The sequence below is a fragment of the Passer montanus genome, unplaced genomic scaffold, assembly GCF_014805655.1.
Source record: "Passer montanus isolate IOZ18808 unplaced genomic scaffold, ASM1480565v1 scaffold56, whole genome shotgun sequence".
In the NCBI taxonomy this organism is placed as follows: domain Eukaryota; kingdom Metazoa; phylum Chordata; class Aves; order Passeriformes; family Passeridae; genus Passer; species Passer montanus.
Window position 1 is genome coordinate 2,391,833 of NW_024370595.1, and position 23,343 is coordinate 2,415,175.

General features: G+C 37.7%; 1 protein-coding gene across 5 annotated transcripts; it reads right to left on the reverse strand.

The window, feature by feature from the left end:
- Positions 1-3,617: 3,617 nt before the first annotated feature.
- Positions 3,618-23,293, reverse strand: GYG2 (glycogenin 2). 5 transcript variants are annotated; one of them, XM_039725692.1, is made up of 9 exons: positions 22,890-23,293; positions 17,149-17,290; positions 15,278-15,452; positions 13,895-14,057; positions 13,264-13,390; positions 12,139-12,361; positions 9,571-9,711; positions 7,729-7,839; positions 3,618-5,920 (listed from the first exon to the last, which is right to left on the reverse strand). In XM_039725692.1, exons 1-9 carry the CDS (start codon positions 23,071-23,073, stop codon positions 5,759-5,761), a joined length of 1,428 nt encoding a protein of 475 aa, XP_039581626.1. In that variant the 5' UTR covers positions 23,074-23,293; the 3' UTR covers positions 3,618-5,758. The 5 variants fall into 5 exon arrangements, with proteins under 5 accessions (XP_039581626.1, XP_039581630.1, XP_039581627.1 ...); XM_039725696.1 differs by lacking the exon at positions 22,890-23,293 and adding an exon at positions 22,653-22,726; XM_039725695.1 differs by having other exon boundaries at positions 5,814-5,920; positions 7,729-7,853.
- Positions 23,294-23,343: the final 50 nt, after the last annotated feature.

Consider the following 23,343-nt stretch of genomic DNA (forward strand, 5'->3'; position numbering starts at 1 on the left):
TATCTTAAAATGTACAAATTTTGAGGAGACAGTGGTAAACAGGAAAAGGAGGTTAATTATTTTACATGTTTCATGCAGATCCTAGCAATGGATTGGTTGCAAATCTTTTTGTCTGTATACACTTTTAACAAGGACATGTAAGCTCTGCAGAAGCTGTTCTTCTGATCTTCTGGCAGATGTATATTCTCTGTAAAGCAGATGAACCCAACATCACACTCAAGTTGTCCTCATTAATCCTTTCACATAAAATGAACTTATAGGCAAAAACTCTGTCACAAAACCTTCTTGAATAACACTGTAAGAAAGAAACTCTTAATTCTGTTCTGTAGGTTTCCATGAAAAATAATCTATAATGATATTTTTCAAATATATTAATATAAGAATAAAGCCTAAATTGTATGCTCTCTCTTTTCTTTTCTCATGGTTTCTCCCTTTGTAGCAAGGACTACATAAAATGGCCTCTTAGGAAAACCTGAGACAACTGGCCAATCTCCAAGCCATTGTTAGCCATACAAGAATTTTAGACCTACACATGGTTTAATATAGACACCATAGAGAGGGAAGTATTACTCTGTAACAAATGAAGTTTGTTTTACTGAAAGAGCTGTGGTTGTACTGTGTAAATATTTGATATTCATGTTGTATGAAGCTGACTTCCACTCTACTCGTTTGATCATTATTAAATGGCATTTGGAATTGTTGCATTAGGCTGACTCAACAGAGTAATTGTCAAGTCTCACAGGAGTGAGACAACAAGCTTCTAAGAAGCCTCACTTCACCATGTTTAAATATTAGACACATTGCTTTGCTCCCTAATGGGACTCAAGGGAGTGCCAGCACACAGATCACAAGATCTCATCTTCTAAGGATGCAAAATAGTTGTGTAACAAATAAACTGAGAAAAGCAATTTGAGCTCAAAATTTATCCAGCTTGAAATTCCCTCTGAGTACATTTGAGAGGCATTTACAAAAATTACCAAGGAGTAACAAAAAACCTTTTGCTCATTACAGATTTTAGGTTAATATACACATATACAGGCATAGATATAGTGTTGAACTCAATATGACACTGAAAGATTTTTGTAGGATGTTTTGATTGTAGTGTTACATCTAATCAACTCCATTAGAAATACTCAGATTTATTCAAAACATTTTTTCTTATTGAATACTACTACATTACTAAGATTTTTTGAATGCCAGAAAAGAAATGGCAACTCCCCATGTTGAGATAAATGGGGTTTCTAGAGGATCCAAACAATCCTGGCTTGCTCTGCCGTTTCTCTAAAAGCTGTAAGTAAAAGGTTTGGAAACAGAAAGAATTTATGGAGGTTTGAAAAGAAAAGAAAAAGCCTCTAAACTAAACAAAAAAAAGCAGGTACTCATCTATGACATGCAATTAGTTCTGTTCCAAGTACACAATCCTATGAGAAGGCTCTGAAAATCTTATTGCTCTAAAATAAATTATCTGTTTTATATTTATCATTATTCAGAATGATGCACAGTGCCATAAAATTGAACAAACACTTTTCCAAGGCAGTTAAATGTTATGCCATCATGTAAAGTATTAAAATAATCACAAGTAAGAGACTGGCTGTCTTGGAATTTTAGAGTTTTTATACCTCCAGTTTGTTGAAGTTGAAAGGGTTCTGGAAACAGACAGTAAAATTAAAAAGAAAAGTTCTTGCAACTGTATTTTTTCCCCTTATTAATATAACTCTCAGCTTTCTAGCAATTATTATTTAGAAGTTTAAGTCAATTATATATTACTGTATTTTTTTTAGCTACCTTTGCTATAATTATGGTATGCTGTTATTACAAACCAAAAGTTTATACGAGGATGCATAATATAACTTGAGTGTCACAGCTTTTAATTTTTAGCACAAAAGAAACTATTTATGAGCCACCCAGCTTAGGGTGAACAGAATTTTAGCTGAAACATATTGCAACCAATATGCTGACAATGCAGACTACTTCAGTGAGCAGTCTTAACTGACGTGTATTTTTGGGGGCTCTTTAAAAATTTACTACCACAGATTTAATCTCATATATTGGGTTGATAAAAACCAACCAACCAACCAACAAAACCCCAAGCCAACCAAAATTCATACCACAGAAATAAAATCCCAAAATAATAAAATGAAAACTGGGGGAAAACTGGAATGTGAAATTTGAATTAATGAGATATGAATTAAGAAAACAGATCCATTTTATGTTATGTTCAAAGTCATAGGAGTCAAAACAGTTTAGATTAGGAAAACAACAGAATCAGATCCATTAAGGAATAAATAGACATACTGCAGACTTACTGGTGAAAACCGAGCTGTTTATAGGAGCACACAAAAGTATCAAGCACCTGCTACTAACCCAGCCTCCCATTCATGGATAGAAAAATCAAGGTAAAGAAAACCAAACAAAACAAGCATTTTTTCAGGTACCAGCTTTAGAAAAAAACATTGCTGTGAGCTGACTGATATGGAGAGACAAAGAAAACTTTTTTCCCAAGAACAACCCAGATGGAAATGTCCTCACAAAACTCTAGACAGTAAATAAAATTATATTCCAAGAACACAAATCTCCTTTTCCTGTAAGCTAGGAAAGTTCATTAACCTACATGTCTAAAATTTTCAAGAATTTTCCTTGTGGCACACCCACTATCTCCTTCTTATTCATGAAGAGCACTCAATAAAATTGTTGTATGGCAAATAAAAGCTTGAATAACTCCAAGCACATGACAGAAGAATTAGCATGCTTTGTTTTAAACACAAGTTGTCCTCTCTAAATATAAAATTAACCCCACAACAGTAACTCATATTCTGGGCATGTTTAAAGATTAATAGTGCCACCAAAAAGCTTACATTTCTTAACTTTCTTTACCCTAAAAATACTTGAGGCTATATCACTCCAGTTTAACGCGGGAAAAAAATTCCAGGTGAAGCTTGGTAGGTTTTTTTTTTCTCAAGACACATTTCGACTTAGCAAAGCTCAGCACTGTGGTTGATGGCCACATGCAGCCCATAACAGCCCTCAGACCTTTCTGGGACCCAGGATTTCAGAACTGATGGCCATAAAAGCTCAGAATGCTGCCTGAAGCACAGCACTGGATTCACATACAAAATTCTCCCTTTTCACCCCCTGATGGCAGCAGTTGTGTGCTAGAAGCCACTGCAACACTACATTACCAGTAACTAGTTCAATTTTTTGTATGTGAAGACAGGACACAAAAATTAGGGCAGAGCTTTCATCAGCTATACTTTTCCATGAAATACAATAAACCAACTAATGTTTGCTAGTACAAGAGATCCTGAACATTATAATTATGTATGTCTGTAGAAATAATTATTACTCTCAAGTTTTAATTCTGCTTAGCAGGTAATGCTAATGTCTCTAAAGTAATTCAATAAAATTAAAAAAGAAATTAAAGTAATTAGTTATTCACAAGTAATACTCCCTGGCATAATGTAAACAATCTATAGCTCTTCATTGTATGTTAAGCACATTACTTCATATGTCTTTTACATTTCTTTTATTTCCATTACATTATTGTACTACAATTCTTTGCAAAACATTGTATAAGCCATACAGAGTACCATTATACATATTTACAGTTTGAAATGTACTCAATGACACATTTGACTAAATTCATATGCCTCTTTTTAAAACCTTTCAGTTACTGATTTCACATCAGTAATTTTGCTTCCACAATCTAATCAATGTACCAAATAAGACCTAGTAGTTAATATAAAAAGTAAAGCTGCATGAAGCATGAGTTCACATTGCTGGCTACAGATTTACATAGTCTTCAAAAGCTGTTAGGAGTATATTAGCAATAATATTTATAAAACAGAGGACTTTCTCAGAAGTGCATAAGGATGACTAAGAAACAGGGATAACCAAATGCCACGTGAGTAAGGGCACACTGCAGCTGCTGCACTGGGCCACAGCACCAAGAGGCAGAACACGCCTACCTGTGTGAAAGTGTGAGGGTCACCTACCCAGGAACACAGGCTAGCAAGGGTGCCAGGGTTAGGCAGAGGGAAAACTGTTCTCAATTTCTCTGCTGTCCCTAAACACCTAACTGGACCTAGAAGCTTGTATTCAACAGACACACCAGTGGGATTACCCATTTAAGAGTTTAAGGATAAATGAGAACTAGATAAAATCAGAAATATCCTACAAAAGTGAAAGCAAATTCACTAATGTGAATATTAGGAAGTAAATCTAAGACACTTAAAGATTTTTTTTCTTCTTTTAAGGGATCTTTTGACTCTTTCATTCCTTTCCTGATTTGTACATTTATTCCCTGTCCTACCCTCTCATCCTTTTTGATGGGAGGAAAAAGAAATAAAATTTTCTTCTCCCCGCCTATCCTGCTATCCATTTTTCCTGCTGGCATCTACGCATAATGATACATCACTGCTTTTAGACAGAATTCCCAAGATATTTCATTAGGTATCTCTCTGCCAAAATTTGTGATGTATTTAGACCAAAATGTTTCAAGTCCTGCAACATCACTGCAGAATTCTTATTCCAGTATTGAGCGAGGTCACAAACAACTGTCAAATCTATTATTATATTAGCATAAATGTTAAGAATCTTTCTTTAAAAGATTTTTGCTTCGAAGGAAAGTATTTTGCTTGTTTGTTAATCTCAAGAGATAAGTCAAATTTATGTACCCAAATCCACAAAACATTACCCCAGAAGTGTCCTTAATATAATGCAGTCTCATCAGTAGATTTTTTTCTGAAATTTGGAATTCAGAGATTTATTGATTCCCACACACAGCTACTGTTAAAAGATCTTTGAAGGGCCTGTTTACTAAAATGAGTGCCAACTTTGTTTTCAGTTGCACTCAAATTGCCTGAAGTATGGGGCCAAAGAAGGCCTTTATCAGCTGCAGTTTGAAGTACTGTAAACAAATTTATAAAAAGCACCAGAAGATTTACATTATCCTGTCAGTGTTTCTTCTTCTGACCACATAACTCAGAATATGCAACTAAAGCTTACAATATTTTAAAAAGCATCAGTATCCTACGGCAACAATATAAAAAGTTAACATACATTATCAATCTTTCCTAAAGAGTTTTAAACCATGTCTTCTCACACTAGTTATGAGGAGCTGAGCAGCTGCCTGTAACTGGTTAGAGCATCCACTAGTGATCTCAGATGAAGTCTGAAATTCCTCTAATCATAAACATGTTTAAATTAAAAAGTTTTGTTGCAGACTCCTATGAGGTCAGGATTTCGTCACTTCTTCCCCGTATTGAAGTCTACATCATGGTCACCCTTGAAGGTGTTAATTTGGTTTCAAGAATAAGTTCTTTTTATTTAAATACTTTATAGCAACTTCTAAATGTACTTTGGGAATAATCACAGTTTGGAAGAAGTTCAATTTCCAATACAATCTCAACTTCCAACCTGTTTCCTACACATGACTGTTTCCGCAGAGTGCAGATGGGGTGTATCAGGGAAGAGCGATAAATACATGAGAGTTCATACTCAGAAAGGTAGCATTCAGTATTCTTTAGAAGGCACTGTGTAAGAACAATGAAGATGAGACACATGTAACAATAAAGTCGAGGCACATTTAAAAAATCAGTTAAAAACCAAGATTCTGTATCTGTTAAGGTCCCCCAAGAATGTATGAGGATCCATAATCACCTCTAACTGGTGTCACCTAAACTGGTTAAGAGGGCCAAGTATTCAAGAATTGCATTTATTAAAAAAATCTATCATGATGGGCATAACAGTACACCCTGTCTTAGTGTAAAAATGCATCCAATTTCTTTTTGATATGTTCAAAGGCATCTTTCCCCATATAGTCCATGCGCCCTTCCTCCCATTTTCTCCGTTCATCTTCTGGCGTTGGTTTTGCGGGTTTGAAGTGAATAGACAGCTCTGAAACAAAATGTGCAACCTCATTCTGTGGGAAGAAGAAGAAGAGTGGGAAAACAGTAATTTGGTTTTTCTTAGTTCAATACTGTGACATTAAACCATAAATGGTAAACTTCTGCACTGTATGCTCCCAGTTAAAACAATGAAATAAACAATATTCAAATGTTCATTCCTGTTTTGATAATTTGACCTCATTTTCCCATGGTTTTACATGGCATCTTTGAACAAACCAAACATTTATTTTACTGATCTTAACTCAGATGTTGGCATACTCAGAAACAATACAATGAAAATATTACAAATACAGCCTAGTTAGAAGAGAATCTTGTCTCCAACAAGCTTTCATGTGAAAATACATTTCTAGAATTTTTCGCACTGCTTAGTTAGAAGAGAATATCTGCTACAATTAAGAATTTATAATTTATCTGTTCAAATCTTGTCTCCAACAAGCTTTCATGTGAACATACATTTCTAGAATTTTTCATAACTAGTTTTATTTGAACTCCAGTGAGATCAATATAATTTAGCAAATGTGAGACACATTGTTTAATAGATTAAGTCAAAATATAGACACTATTCATTACACGAACAGCTAGTTTGTTCTGAATGACACTCCAAAATTGTAAATGCTGGTTCAAAGTTATGTCATCATAGGTGCACAAATACAAGACACATTATTAGTGATAATTTCTACCACATAAAAGGAAAACTGTGTCCCCAATTGATCAATGCCAGCAAAAAAAAGGAATATCCCAACAATTATAATCTGTAATAAAGATGAAATATAACAAGGACTAATCAAGGCAGCCACTAAAAACCTTCTTTCAGTAATGCTCATAGAGGCTCATAGGAAAACAACCCATCTCACATTGTAAACAAAACTGAAATCAACAAGAATGGCTTTCTAGTGAAGTCTTAAAAAATTCAAGGTAAATATGATTCAGAATAGAATTTAACGGGCAGGAATCAATGTCTTAAACTGCCTAAATGCCCTGGTATATCCATTACCTCTGCCAGTTTGGGGCAGAAAAGGCACAGGACTTGTGGAAGGCAAGGTAAGGTATTTCACAGAACCAACATGCAGTAAGGCGTCAAGATTTCTTTCTTTGTCATTGGCAAGTTTTATCAACAGCTTTGGAAGCCATAAACAAGACAACAGAATCATAATGTTTTTAGAAATTAAGAATTTTAGCTAGGGCCCAAACACCCCTGGCTGCACAATAGCTACAGTTTTGTTTCTCAGTCTTTAAGTATTTCACCACAGTGCTTCACAATCATACCAAAACCCTCATTAGGAGAACGGCTGTGTGGTGTACCTTACAAATCCCTGACACCCTGTCAACCTCATCAACACCAAGTCTGCCACTGTTGTCACACTGCCCACATGTACAAGTGTCCACAAATGCAATGCAAGAACACAAAGGAAAGCCTAGTCACTCAGGCTCCTGCATGATTCCTGTCCATTTGCTTGGAAACATCACTTCAGCAGGTAAAAAAAACCCCACAATGAAACAAAACATAACAGAACTAACAAACATAAAATACCCAGACAGCTTTGCTTGTGTTAGTATAGGAGAACTAAAATTAACACCATGCATTGATTACTCGGGGGTTAGCACAGGAAAATACACATTTAGAAACTCAAAGTTTTGAAAAGAAAACTAGAAAGGGATCAAAACACAGTGTTGAAAACAGTTAAGGAATTACATGACTAAAAAATTAAGGAATTTATTTACACATTGCATTATAATTAGTTGAGCTTTCCCAAAATTATGTTGGCAGCAAAGACGCACATGCAGTTATCAACAGATGTTGAATGCTCAAAGCTACATGTACCATTTCTGAGGTTTCCTGAAATGCAGGTTGAAATACAGCTTGCTCTGAAGGTCTGTCAGGCTCAGAGGGACGGACGTTAGAATCTCTTGGTTCGACTTCATGTACAGGTTGCTAAAATACAGCCACTGAGGTTTTATTATATTTTCTCATCATTTCTTTTTCATGAGAATTCGTACAATACAATACAATCACTTTCAGTCTTGGGGGAGGGTAAAGCAATGGATGGGAGGAAAGCAAGGAAGCACATAATCACCAAGGAGAAAATTCATGTCACCCAGCTTTAGCTATCAAAAATGGCATTGAATCAAAGCTCCTACTACAATCAATCTAGAATTGATTGTACCTCCAGAGGGCAACTCATCTCATCCTAAAATAGGTTCAAAGTGGCTGTCATTTTTCAGTGACTACACATACAGCCTGGCAAGCAAGCTTACCATTCATGATTCCTACCATTCATGAGGCCAAACTTCAAGAAAAATCTCATTTCAGGATTATAGGTTGCTCTCACATTAGCTTTTTATATGTATGAAATAAGAACAGAACAAAGTATTTCAAAACAGAGGTAAAATAGATTGCCCAAAAAATATCGTCCCAAATATTTGCTTTTGACAAATAGCAAAACATAAATGAGCAGAAGACAGATCCCATTCTAAAGTCTTTTCCCTCAAAACAATTCCACAAGTATATTGAAGCTGGGCAACAAAAAGTGGAACAATGGTATTCTTAAGTAAGAAGGTAATCAAGCTATTACTTTCCAATTAATATGGTCTTCTGATAAGCCAATCCTAGTAATCAAAATACTAATAGAAAATAAAATTTTAATGAAACTACTTTAGGTAAACATGATTTTTTTACCCCAAACAGACATCTTGATAATGTGTCCCTATTTAGTTTGAGCCCTTCCAATGAAGTCAGATGCATAAGGCCCACAAGAAAATAGTTCCTTTGCAAATAAATTATTCTTAAGTTATGGAATTGGAAGGTTTGCAATTTTCCTTCAGCTCCTTCACACTCAGAGGGGAAAGGGAAGAAGGGAAGGAAGAGGGTGAATGGGAAAGGAAGATTACAGTTTTACTTTATAGACTAACAGTAGACTAAAGAAATTAAGGAAAGGACATCATGAAAATTGTCTTCATCATTCTAGAATGTAGTTCACAAATTACAATGCAGATGACATTAGAACACTAATTTTATTTTCTCCCAATTGTATCATGGGGTAATACAGTTTATCACACAATACGTAATGACTTACACCTGCAGAGGTATTGTGCTATTATGTCCAACTTAATTCCTGCATAAAATAAGGAGACTCAGTGCAACAGAAACACACAAATACAAGAAAAGGTACAAAAGAAACAGGAAGACTCTAATCTTCATTAGCAGATTTTTTTTCAAGGCTCTCTTTGTTGCTCAAGTCACAGAAAATTGAGAAACAGTTTTCTGGGTCAGCACTTGTGGGAAAAAACTTTCTACAGAGGAATGACAGAGAGGATTCTAATTTTAAATATATGAATTCACAAAAGTATTAATATTCAAAATATTACTTTGGTAGCAGATTTTTTTTTATATTACATTTGATTAAGTACATAACAATTTTGAATAAATAATCTCTTCCTAAAATGGAAAGCAAACTCTTTCAACTTCCAGACATATCATACATGCATAACTAAAGATTAAAGAAAATAAATAGGCTTTAGATTATTTTTAATGCTAGTGAGAAAATTCAATAGCTACAGCTAAATTGAAGATATGATCTTCCAAATCAGAAGCATAATGAAAGAATCTCCTTTTAGTATATAATTTGACTTTGTTTCTGCATATAATGATAAACAAAACACTCACAGCTTTGAAAGCGAGTTCCTCAGATGAGCACACTGTGGGATTTACTTCACTCGTCTGCTCTGGGATCTCAGGCTTTTGTATGGAACTGGCCACATAAGGACTGACCTTCTTCAGGGTAACTTCAACTCCATTGAATGCATGCTAATGAAAATAAGACCATCTCACCACTAAAATACAAATTTTCAGAACGGCAATAACTTATTTACAACAGTTGTGCTTCCTTAGAGGGTTCTCATCATTAAAGGAATAACTTAATAAATGCAAAAAAAGTATATGATCCTAATCATATTAATCTAAATTAAGATTTAGAGCATGCTGCAGTTTAGTTTTTTGCTTTTTTGCACTCATGAGCATACTAGCATCCCAGCCTCATGAGGTAAATCTAACAGGTCTTTCCACCTTCATTTATCATAGCTGAAATATTTCTTTAATATGCAGTGCCTTAAAAATTAAAGCATGTTAAAGTATAAGATCAAAAACTACCCACTCCTTCCTCTGCTTTCCAATTTGTCATGAGGTTAAAAGCCAAATTATTCTCTGGGGCTTTGATGGTAAATATTCAAATGATCTTAAGGGGATTATGCAATTAGTTCAATTAAGTTAATAATTTAATATTACAAAACATTAAGAAAATATTTATATATGCATAAATGAGATCTAATTTGTCATGTCTGGATACAAAATTAAAACGTTCTTCTACACATTTCTTTATACTACTGGTTTCTAAGAAATCACCTATTTATAACAGATTTTTTTATTCTATTCATGGAAAGCACATTTCATTTCAAGAAAAGCATAAAGAGATCAGTAAATGTTTGATGACATAGGAATACTGCACATAACAGCTTAAATACAATTAAAACAGCTTTTGCAAACCTGATTTGTTGTCACCTCATAAAATAAGTTATAATGTAGTTCTGAAAAGGCAAATTTTAGTACAGTTCAAGAGCTAGTTATATGGTCTATATCAATTTAATTAAAAGAAAAACAAGAGTCTGTTTCGTGGGCCAGATTATCCCTTCTCTGGCTAATTTGTATCATATTTTGTATGCACATACATTACCATAAAAACTTTATCAATTAAGAAGATGGCTGCAGGATATCTTGGGAAAGCAGATAGTACTAGAAATCCTTCCTAAACAGCTACTTTGGACACTACACTACCAATCAACAGATACTAAGTTTTCCCACACATATTGGAATTGCATGGCCAGGTTTTGGTTAAAGGGTGATTCCAGGACTAGCTTCTGTGAGAAGCTGCTGGAAGCTTCCCCCAAACCCAATGGAGCCAATGCCAGCTGGCTCCAAAATGGACCTGTCACTGGCCAAGGCCAAGCCCATCAGTGATGGTGGTGGCACATCTGGGATGAGAGATTTAAGAAGGAGCAAAATCCTTCTTCTTAAAAGGAGGAGGAAGGAGTTTCCTTGCAACTGGACAGCTGCAGACAGAGGAGTGAGAATATGTGTGAGCAACAACCCTGCATGCACCAGGGTCACTGAAGAATGAAGGGGAGGAAGTGCTCCTGGTGCCAGAGCAGAGATAACCCTGCATCCCATGGTGCATCAGGATGTCCTTCTGTAGCCCATGGAGGTCCATGGTGGAGCACAGATCCACCTGCACCCCATGATAGACCCCACACCACAGCAGGTGGATGTGTGAAGGAGGCTGTGACCCCATGGAAATCCCATGATGGAGCAGGGTCCTGACAGGACCACTGGATCTATGAAGACAGGTGCCTGCAGTGGAGCAAGTTTGCTGGCAGGACTTGTGACTCCATGGGGGACCCACACTGGGACAGGCAGTGGCTAAGGGACTGCAACCCACAGCTCATGGGAAGGACTCATGTTGGGAAAGTCCATGGAGGACTGTCTCCTGTGGGAGGGACTCCACACCTGGAGCAGGGAAAGAGTGTGAGGAATTCAATCCCTGAAGAGGAAGTAGCAGCAGAGACAATACGTAATGAACTGACCACAGCCCTCATTCCCCATTCCTATGGGCCACTGGTGGGGGGAGTCAGAGGGAACAGGGGGTAAAGTTGAAGCCAGGAAGATGTGAGGGATGTGGGTAGGTGTTCAAATTTGGGGTTGTTTCTCATTATTCTGATTTGATTTGATTAATTTCCTGAAGTTCAACCTGTTTCACCTTTGATGGTACCTGGTGAGTGATCCCTCCCCTGTCCTTAACCAGACCCATGAGCCTTTCCTTACATTTCCTCTCCCTTGTCCATCTTAGGAGAAGAGCAATAGAGTGGCTCTGGTGAGCATTTCTCATTACTCTATTCTGATTTGATTTGTAATAAATTTGATTAATTTCCTGAAGTTCAACCTGTTTCACCTTTGATGGTACCTGGTGAGTGATCCCTCCCCTGTCCTTAACCAGACCCATGAGCCTTTCCTTACATTTCCTCTCCCTTGTCCATCTTAGGAGAAGAGCAATAGAGTGGCTCTGGTGAGCACTTGAAATCCAGCCAGAGTCAGCCCACCACATCATATAATTTCTTCCTCTACCAATTTTCAGAAATTTTGGTTTTGATTCCAACGTATTCCCACTAACTCCTTATCAGTTACCTTGCATTCCTCAGATTCTGATTCTTCCATCTTTTGAAGATTTTCCAACAAAGGCAATATACTGGCACTGTATATATTCCACCAGAGGGCAAGAAATGACAGTTGATGAGAAGATCCAGAGTTGATGCCATCCTGCATAACTCTCTTTGTTTGAAGGTTGTATTTGTAGTTCCAGGGCTTTGTTGTTCCCAAGAAGTGAACAACTTTGGCATCTCTACCAAAACTGTAGAGAGCAAACACACAGGTTTATACACAATTTTTTTTTTCTTTTTTACCTTATATAAACTTCTAGAAGAAACATGCTTACTCATAAGTGAGGTAACTTAACATTTTGCAACAGCAACACATTTGAGATTATATATATTAATATTTTGTTTCTATCTTCTGGTTTAATTCAACTTGTTCAACATAGAGAAAACAAAAAGTTACATTGTCATTTGCTTCCAGCTGCTAATTCTAGTAGAAAAGTTCATGAAGGAAAACTGGCAGTCTCATGCAGTACTATTTCCAGTCCTCCTTCATGCTGTATTCACAAGAAAATACATATTGCTTCAAACATTTAATCACCAAAATTGGGTATTACTGATCTCGTATTAAAAATTACTAATAAATACAATGGCCTAAGTTCATCTTCTAGTAGGAGTGCATTGTGCAACTGGAACAGAAATTCATGACACCCTAAATCTAACTTGCCTTTTATCAGATAAGATTCTCAACTGCATTGTCTGGAATCATATAATTAGTAGCACAAATTTCATTTCATAGAAGGACCTAAGGAATGGCTCAAAAAGTTTAAGCAATGCCAATTGTTTCTCTAAGAAATTACTAGAGAACAATGGAACAAGCTTAAAAGTAAACTTGTCAGAACCTAATGCCAAAGTAATTACATTTTGTCAAAAATCAAAGAAGCTTCTTTGAAAGAACATAAAAGAGAGTGTAGCCAACTCTGGGACTCTCTCTGTGTCCAGACATTCACATTAAATTTAAGTTTCTATTGCATGGTTTCAACATAAGATCATTTGTGATACTGTAATTTATAATTAACAGAATATGCCATTATTAGTCTCTCTTACAAAGGATGTTCTTTAACAAACTACAGAGGTTTACAGAAGTGTTATTACTTACTGATTGAAAGCAGGAACATAGGTGTATACAGAGCTGCTGCTCAAGTTATAGAGGAAAGGCAAGTGTTTGCCAATGTCTCCTGTTGCCCAGTTGCTGAAGAAGCTGTTCAACAGGCCTTGATCACCTCCTAAAGAATGCATAAAACAGTATTACCATAACATGTGTACACTTAAATTTGTATCAAAATTTGGATGGGAGTGAGACTGGGGACTGAGATCGGTGTGTCCATGGGACTCCAACTTGGACTTAAAAACATGGCCATGTGAGCCTGTACAAGTGAATAATATCTGATTCACTCCAATGCAAGCTCAGTCCTAATGTAACATAGGAAGAAAGGATTAGTGTTTGGTCTCCCTCAGAGCAGAAGACTGAAGATCAGATCTATTTCTCTCTCCTAAGACAGACAGCAAAATTAAAACTAACTGAGCAAGGCTCAGACACAATGTCCCTTCACTGCCCTTTTCTGGGAAACACAGTCCAGAGTAAGTCAGCAGGTCTTAAATATAGTCTAAGAGGCAAAGTTCTGCATCTTGAATTCCTACATAAAGCCCAGAGAACTCCTGCCCTCCTCTATTCTGTCTGATAGCATGGAAACTGTCTCGCACTTCATTCCTTCCACCTTGCCCCTCACCATCAAAGCTGCCATGCTCAGCAGCAAACTGGAGCAGCAGGTTGTAAGTCTTCAGGGAAGGCTGGAACACAAACACACCACTATTGAAGCAGTCAGGCCAGCCAGAATCAGGAGCTGCAGAAAACTCTTCTCGATCAAACAACTCATCAACATTGCAAAGTACCTTATGGAGAGTAGGAAAAGAGAAAAAAATGTTAGACTAAATGTGTGTCTAGAGCAAGAATTGTCAAATTAGTACCAATGGAGTAAGTTGATAGTTTGGCCTAGTACATAGCTTGCAGAGTGTAAAAGCAGTGCCATTGTAAAAGGCAGAGGTCAGAACCTCTATTTTTGATCTAATAAGGCAACAATAATTGTGATTCTCCATTATTTCTCTGATAAAATGCAAAGCCTATGAAGTTATTTCATGAATAAAAAAGGTTCCTTTAAATATTATACCATGAAAACACACAATTTCCTTCTTTCTTAACTCATAGCCAATTATTTTTGATAACTACAACAGAACTGAATGAAAATTGGGAAAATACATCATTTTAGTAAGCAACAGGCTGACTAAAGGGTAGTAGCAAAACTGTCGCTTGCTGCCAGTTTGTTGATGTAACTTAAGATCAGAGATTCACTTTTCTATTTTCTTTTAAGCTTCACAAGGAAGTGGGAAAATCGATCAGGTTAAGGCAAAGATAAAGTTTGTGGAAAGACAGCTGTGCAGTCAGTGAAAGTCAGGACCTCCACCTTTCACAGCCACTGTGAAAAACAGAATAAAATTTTTTACAAGTAAAATTACTCAATTGAATTTTTAAAAAGGACAAAAATTTGCCTTCCTCCTTTAACATTAATGTAAAGCAAGAAACCGTAAGCCTTCCTCCTCAAGAAGAATAACTTCATTTGGCTTTTAATTCAAATACAATCCTATTAAATTAAAATGCATCCCAGTCTTACAGGGTGAGCCATGAAAGCACAAGGGAAGGCTGACATGATTGTCCTCACCAAAATTATCTCTATACTTCTAAAAACTTAAAAAAAAATAAATTAATGTCTGGAATTTCTTTTTTCCCTATTTTAAAAACATCTTGCCTTCCTGACAGAATAATTCCAAAGAAAAGTACATAAAAGAGATCTATTTTAAACTTCTGTCAGAAGACTCAGTGCATAGAGTGTGTGATCTCTTTTGAGGACATTCCTGAAGCAACTCTCCAAACTTAATTTATTTTTATACAGCCAGCACAACTGTGAGAATTGCTAAAACGTGCCAGGATGGAGCTCCTGTGACCCTGTGACCGCCAGCAAATCTGGTCACTTCACAGGCCTGAAGGCTGCCTGGCAAGGAAGCATCCCACAATCAGAGACGGACACAAATGTTTCCATGGCTCCCTCTCCACTCACCAAAGTGTCTGCATCCATGAAGACACATTTGCTGTAATGAGTAAGTGTCCAACAATGAAGCTTAGTGAAGGTTACACCCAGTTCTGGCCTCTGCATCAGAGCCAAGTGGACTGAGTCAGCGCTGTCAAGCACATCCACCTCGATCACTTCATCAAATACGCTGCTGAGGACTGACCTACCAGAGAGAGCAGTGGAGAGAAAGAGGGGGATTTAGACAAGTTCGTCAGAGTTCACTTCAGGCATGAGAACTGACACACAGCATGACATTAATTATGACAATAACCAAAGCTAAATTGATTGCTTGGAGTAAGAAGTCAGAAGCGAAGAGTCTTTGGAAACAGTCTACTGAAGAGGCAGCTATCAGGCCATAAAACATTGTCTTCTTCACTATGGGGACCAGCACATCTCAAAAGTGAGAGCTGCTGTTTGAAGGCAAAAACAATCCTTGGTCTAGTCACTTCTCTCAGAAACAAACAACAGAAATTAAAGCAGCTTTTATCCTACACAACTGATTCCAAAGAACAGCACCATACTGTGTTCCCTCTGCATTTTACAGGCTGAGAAATGCACTGCCAGCACACTCATTTGTACCTACTGTGCCCAAGTAAACATTGCTTCAAAACTGCACCTTTTATAAGGTACATATATAGTTCCTCACTACTATGTAGCATCTGAAATGAGACTTTTAGCTAAACACTTTTTTCCTATGCATTCCTGTTTTCTATACAGGAATTCTAAAGATAATGCCAAAGTAGGTAATTTTCCTTCAAGAAGCAAGAAGAAAAAGTCTTTAAAACACAGCTTATTCACTTACACGACACTATTATAATCAAAGTCCTCAATGCCCACAAACACAGGAAAAGAAAATCTGTGCTGTTTGAAGGCTAGATTTCAGGGTCATTAGCTTTTGCCTGACTGATCTTCAAGGAACAGGAACTAACTGGCAAAGAACTAAATGAAGTACAGATTATTAGACGTTTAATTCAGTAAGCAGCATTTTCTTTTTAATGTCATCCTTGATTTAAAATACATATTAGAAATGTTTTTCTTCCCACTGAACGGGCATGAAAAGAATTACATATTTAACATTGACCCATGCATCAAATGGATACATTATTCCCTCAGGAAGGTTACAGTATTTTGACAATGTCCATACTTCAAAAGTCTAAAACAGATTTTTGTGCATCCAGTCATAGCTAAAATGTGAAAATGTATTTCTTGAGACAGATGCATTGCAAATACATTCACACAGCATACAGAAAACAGGAGCTTGCACACTTCCTAAGACACAGCAGAACTAAGAGTTTAAGCTGCTCTGGCATGGCATGCCTTGCAACAAGTCCTTCAAATAACAGGGCTTGAGTTCAGACTTAAGATTTCTGTAAATGCTCTTCTGCAGTGCCTGTAGAATCACAACACAAATTGCAAAGTGATTTTACAGAAAAATCAAAACGAAACTAACTTCTTATCAAAAGAGCTGCACACCAATATTTTAAGAAAATTAATCATGTGAATCTGAGCCCTTAGGTTTATAGAGAGTTCTGATGCCACAGGTAGTTATGTATCTCACTCTAAACCAGAAAAAATCGGAGGAAAAACAACAGTAGTGTAAGACACTAAAACCTTAGTTCCAAATTTTCAGCTTCTCAATTATAAGACAAATTCCAGCCACAAACTCTACTTCTGCAAGTGAATTCTTAGTATGCTTAGGAACCTATAATGGATGTTATTTGAGACTTCTCTTAGAAATCACTAGCCAAGAGGGAAGTTCTAGGCATAATGCTGTGAAATCCACAGAAATCTACTAAAATCTTTCATGCTGTTGCTTATTCTTCCACTATTTAAATCTCCAAATGCACATTAATACTTACCTCATCCCACTGGAAACCTCTGGAGTAATTAGAACTGCCAATTTTCTGGATGTCTTATGATTCCTCAATGACTGTCCAAGAACAAGAGCACCTTGACAGTACACATCATCAGTAGCAAGGGTCACAAAGGCTTGATCTGTTACTGAAAAAGATATTCAGAAGAGTCACTTTACAACTTTAATGTAAGCCCTTTTAGCTTGCTCCCTCCTCTTCCAGATAAACAACAATCTGTGGATTATAACAACCACATTGTGATTATAACAACCATTCCTGTAATGAGACTGCCCCCAAAAGTCACAATTGAATATAAAACCCAGTAAATATGAGTGCAGAATGTATGTTTCTGATTTTTATTATTTTTGTTTGCCTGATTTACACAATAGCAGGTATAAAATTTTTGCACTAGCCTTAAACAAATAATTCCCTAGGTCTTAGTGCCAAAACACAATGCCAATAAAAAAAAGCTGATGTGTACATATTTAGATTTTATATTTAACAAACATAGTATAATACAACCAATAAGCAAAGTGCTCTTGTTTATAGTGCTAAAAGCTAAGGAAAAGAGCAAGATGTTGAGTACTAGCCAGAAATGTTCTTTCCATAACGCCACTGAATCAACCCAACATTATTTTTGCTCTGCCTTCTTTGTACTGGAGTACCTGGTGCTGGCTGAACAAGTGCAGAGAAATTCTATCAAGATCAGTGCACCACCCAGAAGCTGAGAATCCCTACCTCAAGTAACTCCAGGGAATTTAGGAGTGTTCCTCATTGTCAGGAAACACATGAGGAATCAAGTTACAATAAAAAAGAAAGCAACCTACACTCCAGCATAACAGGAGAAACTGTATTTTTAAGAGACACCACTCCTGTGGCAGGATCATAAGGGGTTGCTTCTTCAGCTCTGCCCTGTGACATAACCACCAGTGTCAGAGCTCTTCTGGTGAGAGCCTGTAACCTAGCAAGGCGAACAGCCTCCTTGGAGCAGAAGGATGATACACTCTAGGCTGCAAAATTAACCAGAACAAGATGAGCAGGTCACACAGGTGAAGGGAATTCCTCCGAGCTCCGAAGCACCGAAACTTCAATAAACATTTGTGTTGAAATACTTGTTTAGAACCACCATCATCTTAAGGGACAGGCAATTGCATTAAATAAATTAAAACAACCAAACAATACCAACATAAACAACCTGTCATACAGTTTCCAGGGTCTGTGAGAAACACTAGGAAAGAATCTCATAGAACTAGTTGCAGAGAACTCAACAAATGATCTCATGGCTGCCTCAGCCAGAGGCTGCCAAAATGAGTGAGTTCTAGCCCCTAACCGTCATAGAGGTATGCAGTAAAGTATGGTTGATGCCTTCAATAAGCTAACAGATACTAAGCATTTTTATTTTTCACATCCTCCCAATCCAGAGCAAAACACAGGCCCACTGGTGTGCTGCCTTTTCCCCCACTGTTTGCCCTCTTTCACTCATCTCCAGCCAGCCAGCTTCATCTCAAGCACACATACTTTACATTTGCTGACATTGACACACATCCCTGCACCTCAGGAGAATCCCAGTAAGTGCCAGACTTGGTCAAAAAAACTCAAATCATCCATCCAAACTTTAAATAGTTTGCATAGCCCACAGCTGAGCAAACTCCAGTAACATTTCTAATTACAATTTCCAGACAAAGATTATGAAGAATTGAACTTTCAAATGTCCCATTATAATAACAGCTTGAGCAAGTTACATGTGTTCCAGAAATCAGTGAATAACGAGTTGCTTTAAAACAACAGATATGAAGTAAACTGCTCCTACTGCAATTTCCCAGAGGGTTAAAGGAGGAAATATAAGCATCCCTAAAAACCAATGTAAACCAGAAAACCGCTGAACTCTACATCAGCAAGAAAATTACTCTGAAAAGATGCAAAAGTTCAGGAAAGCAAAGCAGTTTTGTGTTAGGCAACAAGCATCTTCAGCCAAAGAAAGGTAATAAAACAACTACTGAGAGGAATGTGGGAGTTAGGATAATACAAAAAAAAAATAAATTATGAAATGAGTGGGAATTCCAATCTTAAATAATAACCACAAAACTGAACACAGTCTTCACATGGCTTTTGCAAATTCTTTTGGTAAAAAAAACCTAAAAAACCAAATTCTGAAATGAGTGGGAATTAGAATCTTAAAATACTGTTTTAAATAACAACCACAAAACTGAACACAGTCTTCACATGGCTTTTGCAAATTCTTTTGGCTACAGAAGCCGAATCTTTACTTAAGTAATACATAGAAAAATACACAAACTACTTATTAAATGGTTCAGCAAACTGGTATGGAAAATTACCACATCCTCCAAATGCTTTTTTGCCCTGTACCCCTGTGGTCATAACCACAAGGAAGCAAACTGCCAAACAACTGCTGCTTCTAAGAAACTCTTGCTGATCCCTCACAAAGAACAGAAACTAAGTGTCTGTTTTGAGAATCAGATGTTCAGGGATACATGTTATGGCCTTTTTAATACAGTAAACCAACACAGAGATAATTTAATAGATAATCAAACTATTGAATGAAAATATTTAACATTAAATTTTTTCTGATGCTAAGAGAGATGCAAATCCTAATGATTTTAAAATCATACAGTGGCATCACTAATTCATTAAGGATCCATTGGACATTTAAAATAAAAATATTTTATCATTACCTTTCCTTTCATCTCATCCTTGCTTTCAAAAAAGAAGTATTATTTGACTTGCCTTGATTAGAAAATTCTTTGGAATAAAGCCTATTAAGTAAACATTTTATTTTTATAACTGAAAGTAAGGATCACGTTTTCATATACATTTTTGGAAGTAAATGGTTTACCTAAAAGTTTCCATTTACCTGAAATCAAAGAAAACACATAAATCTACTGAACACAAGAGTTTTACTCACTGACTTTAAAAGAACAAATCTTGTTTAATTTTGAAAGCTAGAGGTGTAGACATTAAAATTCATTGCAAGTATTGTTTGATTTTTGTTTTGGTTTTTTGGGGTTTTTTTTGGTTTGGTTTTTGTTGGTTTATTGTTTGTTTGTTTTGAGGTTTTTTGTTTTGTTTTTTTGAAGTGTCAAGGAGACCGTTAAGCATAACTTTAATTCTTTGTCTGAATAACAGTAAGATTTTTTTCATGGACAACATGTACTGTTAAGGGTATTAAGCCTACTGTTAAGGTGTTTTCAAGTTGTGTATCCTTATGGCTAATACAATACCACTGGTTATAAGTAAACTACGAGAAAAGAATGTGTATTTTTAGAATCCCATTAAAACCCTATCATATTAATTTATAAATCTGCTAATTTCTCTTGTCTGAATTACCACAAAGCACATGATGATGCAATTAAGAAATCATTATCATCAGTAGTGGCTCCTCAGTTTTATTACCTAATAATACTTTCTTAGAACAAAACAAGGATCTTTAAGGAATTAACTTGCTGAGTTATTCTAGAACCTGCTCTGCAGCTACTCAGAAGAGACAGCAAAAGTAATGTGAACCACTACACTCAGGGTGATCTTATGTGGAACTTGTAACAGCTTTTTGAGCCAAGATCACCAACTTTTTATGCTACTTACTCATAGAAGTAGTACCTCTGACACTGCCAGAGGCAAAATTCTTTGACAGGTGTGGAAACTAATTCTAGGGCACGTAAAAGCTTTATTTAGAATATGATCAGAGCAAGCAGACAGGGTGGTGCTCACTTTCATGTTCAAAGAGAAAAAGAGGATTAAAAAACACCAGGTACCCAGTTTGAGACTCAGGAGTGACTGATAATAGCAAACTCTGAGTTACCCAAGTGCAGTTTCCAACTTCAAGACAAGTTTAAGTAGGGTAGGGAGGGTTTTTTTCCCCCATAATCCATTAGTACAACTGCTTTCCTAAATTCCTCCCTGGTACCATCTGTTGCTCTCTTGTCACCTCCCCCCTTCTACTCCAGAGACAATCTGCAGGATGAGCAGGCTGCAGCCACGACCTGTCCCCACTGAGCCACAGCACCTCTCTGAAATCCCAGGTGACAACAACACAGCTCCAAATCACAGCACGCTTCCTGACACCAATTCTGTTACTCCCTCTCCCGCACAAGGATTCTGTGGATATTCCCCCAGAAGCACCCTGTGAGGGCGTGTTAGACTGCTAAAAAGAGAACACAAGCTGTAGGCTTCTCACTTCTCTGGTCTAGCACAACCATATCCTGAAACACAAAGCTCTGCTCCTCCTGAAACCCACAACCTTATCAGCAATCAAGAAATATTTTGTTATAAGTAGATAAAATTAACAGTAGTGTCAGACAATAGAGTCAGAGTCCTATAAAAATTATTATGCAAGTTTCCAAAAAAGAGGCACTTCTTGCCCTAGTAAGCAAATGAGAGCTGGCAGTTTCAATTATCATGCTTTCTTAGATCCAACAGTAGAAACATGGATGTTACTAATGAAGATAAACAAGAAACATTTACAAGAAACAAGAAACCTTTTTATAACTGAATTTAAATTGACATTCAATGGCATAGAATATTTCTCTTAGCCTAATGAAGTTCTGCCTCATCCAAAACCAGATTCTCTCTTTTATTGAAACAGTACTGAATTTTAGTAGGCAGGATGACTGCTCTTATGTTGGAAAACCACTTGATTCCAGTTCTTTGAAGCTTTTATTATGTGTCTTTCAGTTAAAAACTGTGGCATTCTGCTTCAAGACTGCACTGCTGTTATTCAATGGATGGTAAATGATCCTCATGAAAACTCAAATGCAACAATATCATAAAATGCAAACCAGCATAACACATAACACCCAAAACTAGTCCCAAAACAGTAATACACCAGTTTGAAAATTAGCAATAATTGGTAACAGTTATTAGAAATAATTGCTTAAGCAATCCAGAGGCAGGAAACTTTATGGTACATATGAAGTTCGGTGTTTCCAGTCTTTCAAACAAACGAAAAAAAATCAAATTAAAAAAAAAAAAAACCAAAAAACTGGAACAGAAAAAAAAAAAAAAGAAAAAAAATCAAATTAAAAAAAAAAAACACCCAAAAAACTGGAACAGAAAAAAAAAAAACTCAACCAAATGAAACCACAAAGCTCTAATCCTTTCATTCACAGATTCACTTTCATGCATCTTTCCAGTGCTGGAGTGCCACATACATGAATTCAAACTTGGCATCATGCAAGTCCAGATGAGTGACACCCTTCAAATGGCTCAATAAACCAAGATTTGTGGGAGCTGCTGCTCTCAAAAACGAGAAAAAAGGAAAAAAGTTGAGTATGTTCAAGAACCAGAAGAGCACCTGCACCTATCCCGTGTGATTACCCTGAAACCACTACCTCCTGGCTTTAAGGATAACTAAGACCAATACCACTGCTGTGTAGAAGGGGCATGAGAAAGCTTTCTCTGAATCTGCCTCTGACTGAGACAACCAGCCCAGCCTGTCACCCTGGGGATCCACCAGGAAAGCAGGCACAGACCTAAGCAGGCCAAGCTGTACATACCAGCGCAATACATAAATGAGTTCGCCTATTTCACCCCGTCACCCAGACAGTTAAAACCCTCCTCTGGAGCTGCTCATTACAGCACGGCACTCCGCTGATAAGAAAGCAGCAGAGACCCTCTCCCGCACCGGGATGTGAGAAGGGCAAAAGCCCCGGGGGCTCCGGGCAGCGCTGCCGATCGTTCCCGAGAGGCGCTCACGGCAAGCCGGGCGGGTGCTGCGGGACGGGGGTACTCACCCGACATGCTGGGCTGGGCTGGGCTGGGCAGGGCTCGGTCCGCGGCGCCCACCGCTCCTGCCGCCTCACCTGCGGCCGGGGGGGCCGCTAAACCGCACAATGGGATTAGCCTCCTTCCTGCTGGAGGCAGCGGCAGGTGAATCACATTCGCAGGGACTCCTGCGCAGCAGCAGAGGAAAGGCATTAGCGGCGGGGACCATGGCGGGGGGGCTGGCACGGCCCACCCCGCCCCCGCTGCGGGCGCTGCTTTGCTGCGTGAGGGGCGCGCTCCGCTCCCGGGGAGGCACTGGAGACCGACACCGGCACAGCCCAGAGCTCGGCCCGGCCCCGCAGGCTGACACCAGCACAGCCCAGAGCCCGGCCCGGCACCACAGTCCGGAGCCCGGCCCGACACGGGCACGGCCCGGAGCCCCTCAGCTGCCCCGCTCCGGGCACGGCTCCTCCAGCGGGCGCG

Excerpts from the sequence above, each read along its gene's own strand:
- GYG2 (XM_039725692.1), bottom strand. The coding sequence starts at position 23,073 with ATGCCTTTCCTCTGCTGCTGCGCAGGAGTCCCTGCGAATGTGATTCAC. Across the intron at positions 15,453-17,148 it reads GAGGTTTCCAGTGGGATGAG|GTCAGTCCTCAGCAGCGTAT; the intron begins GTAAGTATTAAT and ends TCTCTCTGGTAG. Across the intron at positions 7,840-9,570 it reads AGGAACTCGCTTTCAAAGCT|CAACCTGTACATGAAGTCGA; the intron begins GTGAGTGTTTTG and ends GCTGTATTTTAG.